Source organism: Microtus ochrogaster (genome assembly GCF_000317375.1).
Source record: "Microtus ochrogaster isolate Prairie Vole_2 chromosome 14 unlocalized genomic scaffold, MicOch1.0 chr14_random_1, whole genome shotgun sequence".
Taxonomy (NCBI): domain Eukaryota; kingdom Metazoa; phylum Chordata; class Mammalia; order Rodentia; family Cricetidae; genus Microtus; species Microtus ochrogaster.
The window spans coordinates 35,030,198-35,033,630 of record NW_004949096.1 but is presented as its reverse complement, the minus strand read 5'-3'; the positions used below and the strand labels follow the sequence as shown (position 1 = coordinate 35,033,630).

Here is a 3,433-nt window from a genome sequence, read left to right as displayed (position 1 = left end):
ATAATATAAAAATTAAAAAGAAAGAATATTAGAGACTGACAGAAACCCAGTGAGGAAAGGCCGGGTACCGTTCTGTTTGGGTGTCTGGGTAGATTCTGCAACCTTGGGGCCTGGATGATGTTTGGGTCTGAGGGATGCTTCCTCTCTCTGCCAGTTCCATTTCACATCAATAGCACAGGAATGAGGCGGGACCTCATGGGGATGCGGTGAGAATTGACAAATACGATAGAGCCCGGGAAGCAGAGGCTATCGGAACCACCTGCTAGTCTCCCGCTTGTTGAGGATTGAAGAGAGAGTCCCATCAGGCTGCGTGGTGTCTCTGTTACCTGCAGTAGTTAGTTCCCCATTTATATTACCACCTTACAATTGGCTGGTTTCTTGTTCACGTGCCTCTGCCCAACTGTCTTAGGAATCATTTCATGATGGGGAGGTACAGGAGAGGTTCCTGGCTTTATAAGGATCAGAGATATACACATATTTTGAGATGACCTTTAAGAAAAACTAAAAATGGATCTCAAAGTTGACTGAGGAAAACACGGGGCTTTGGAGCTTAAGTTCCTAGACTTCACAGGGCATTAGCTAGACTTCACAGGGCATTAGCAAGGAGCTAAGTGAGGGAAAGAGTAGCCAAGGAACAGGAGTGTGTGTGTGTGTGTGGGGGGGGGTGACACATGCCTTTAATCCCAGCACTTGGGAGGCAGAGGCAGGCGGATCTCTGTGAGTTCGAGGCCAGCCTGGTCTACAAGAGCTAGTTCCGGGACAGGCTCCAAAGCCACAGAGAAACTCTGTCTCGAAAAACAAAAACAAACAAAACAAAAGAGTAGCCATGGATCCCGCACCCTTGGACTGTGCAGTGTGCACTACAAAGGTTGCAAGGATTTGTTCACCAAAACAGAACGGTGCACCAAGGTGCTCTCCTGTGAGTTGTTAGTAGCAGCACATTCATGCTGAGTGTTCCGGCTCAGGGATCAAAGTGGGCCCTAGGAGCTGAGGAAGGACTCACGAAGAAACACATGGTGGTTTTCTAAAGATCAGCAGGTTTTGGAGGACCATGTCTTTATGAGAAGCCAGGCAACACAGCCTCACTCAGAGACAAACGCAGGAGGAAGCAGGACAGCCAGGTGAACGTGGCTGAGTGTGAGCCACCGAGTGTGTGTCCACTATAGGAGGGCCTCTCCACAGTTGTTCAGCCCCTTCTTATATCTCTCACTGTGGGCTCAGTGTTAGCCTAGCGTTACCTCCCATACTCCCTGGCTAGTCTCTCTTCCCCGTCCTTACCTCTCCACACAGGGAAGCCCAGGACAGTTTAGAACAAATCTGACTGACTCCCAGCAGGAGCTCCCTTCCCAGAGACCTCACTGGTCCACACACAATAGACGCTTTGGCAAGATCTGAGAGGAGACTGCTGTTTGCTCTTCCGACCTTCCGGTTTCTGCTTCCTTTTATTTTCTGGCAGGGAATCAGTGTGGGGCTAATGCGAGAGTCCCACATCCCCAGTGACTGCAGCAACCTTCATTTCTTAGAGTTTCTTTCCCGAGTGTACAAAGGTCCTCTTCTGATGAGCTAGCTCAGTCCGGGATACTCGGAGAGAAAGAACGACGATGAGCACTCCTTTTTATGGACTGTGTTTCTCATCTCTCTGAAAAGCATCTCCCCTTTTTAAGAGTTGCTTTTCCTTTCCAGAGAGGTTGTCTAGAGGAGAGAGCTTTCCGGGAGTGCCATCTGGTGCCAGCTGTGACTGTGGTGTGTGTGTGCTCTGTCTCTAGGTGGTACACTGGCAGAGCCCCCATATGCACGCCTACTATCCCGCCCTTACCTCTTGGCCGTCCCTGCTAGGAGATATGCTGGCCGATGCCATTAACTGCTTAGGATTCACGTGGGTGAGTAGAAATGGCTGTGACTACTGATACCTGGGGACACGGTAGGGGTGGCATCCCAGGACAGATGTATTCTGTTCTTTATCTCTGAAAGGGTGGGCGCGTCTAAACAAACATTAGTGATGGATTATTAATTGAAAATAAAAACATTAACTATTACAATGACTGTATTTTCTTAAACTTAAGCTTTATATAAATCATCTCATCTAATCCTATAGAATCAGGAGTACCGGCCCTATTTTATAGATGAGGAAATTGAGGTTTAAGCCATTTATCTTGCTAAATTCACAGAGTTTATTCAGACTCTGATGAGATTTGAATTGATATCTGGTCACTTCTACGGTTTGTGACCTTAGCAGGGCACTTTGACGCCTCTTGAGTCACAACTTCCCCTGGGCTCTTGTCTCTGAAGAGTCAGAGATTACGCTGCAGGACTTCCTTAAGCTCCGTGCAGCCCCGAGTGCTGCCAGAAGCCGCTTGGAACATTCTTATCTCTTAGGCTTGAACTTTTGTAGGGCACCGGAGGTTGGGGAGAGCCCAACTAGGGCTGTTATCTTGGGAAAGAACACAGTAATTTCTTAGTAAAAATATTCCCTTGGGTTTTAAAATATCAGCTGGGTGTCTTAGAGGCTTGGAAAGTTGGATTCAAGCCAGTCAGTCACTCCCGGATTGTTTCTTCGTAGAGCCCTGATCTCACTGAGGGCAGCGTGGATCCAAAGCCCTTTTTTGACGAGGAAGGATAGGATGGGTGGGGCCGATGTGTGCACACCGGGCCTCCTGGCCTTGACTCCTCCTTTACAGAAGTTCCCAAGGGTATTGAGGCCGAGAGGCTGGCGTTTCAAATGGGGCTGGTGGGGGCATCTCGGTACCCTGGGTCATTTCCGTTTTTCAGGCTTCCAGTCCAGCCTGCACAGAGCTGGAGATGGGCGTCATGGACTGGCTGGCGAAGATGCTGGGGCTCCCTGAGCACTTCCTCCACCACCATCCCAGCAGCCGGGGAGGAGGTGTCTTGCAGGTGCCTGTGATGACAGCTTTCTTTCTCACACTGGGACCGGGCACGGGAAGTAAAGATGAATCCTTCCCCACAATTCCCCGTTCCTTAAAGTCACCCCATCGCCACTACCGGCGCTATCGTATCCCGCACCACCGTGTAGCTTGCACCTCTGCCACAGTCGCTGAGCACCACTGTCTCCAGCACATCGCCTCATAGATTAATTCAGTTTCTGATTATCACAGGGCCCCCACAAATCATGTCTGGAGAAAAATCTCAGCCAACCTTGTCTATCTTAAGGGGCAATCCCTTTAATGTGGCTGCTCTTCATTTGGTAGACAGAAATGAGCTTCCAGAGGGCCACGTTGCCAAGAACCACTGAAAACAAAACCCGACCCAACTCACCAGCCCCGGCACCAGCCAGGGCTCTCTCTGTCCTTGTGGAATCAAACTCCATTTTCATTCTGGAAAAAGCAGAGCTCTCCTCTCCTCTCTTATTCTGTCTCTCCTCTCTCTCTCTCTCTCTCTCTCTCTCTCTCTCTCTCTCTCTCTCTCTCTCTCTCTC

General features: G+C 49.6%; 1 protein-coding gene across 2 annotated transcripts in view; it reads left to right on the top strand.

Annotated features, from left to right (window-relative positions):
- Hdc (histidine decarboxylase) overlaps positions 1-3,433 on the top strand; it is a 21,858-nt gene that overhangs the window by 4,246 nt on the left and 14,179 nt on the right. For both annotated transcript variants that reach the window (XM_005364413.2, XM_026787674.1), the window contains exons 3-4: positions 1,767-1,880; positions 2,770-2,892. In XM_005364413.2, the coding sequence (XP_005364470.1) occupies positions 1,767-1,880; positions 2,770-2,892 (237 nt within the window). The remainder of the gene's footprint in view (positions 1-1,766; positions 1,881-2,769; positions 2,893-3,433) is intronic.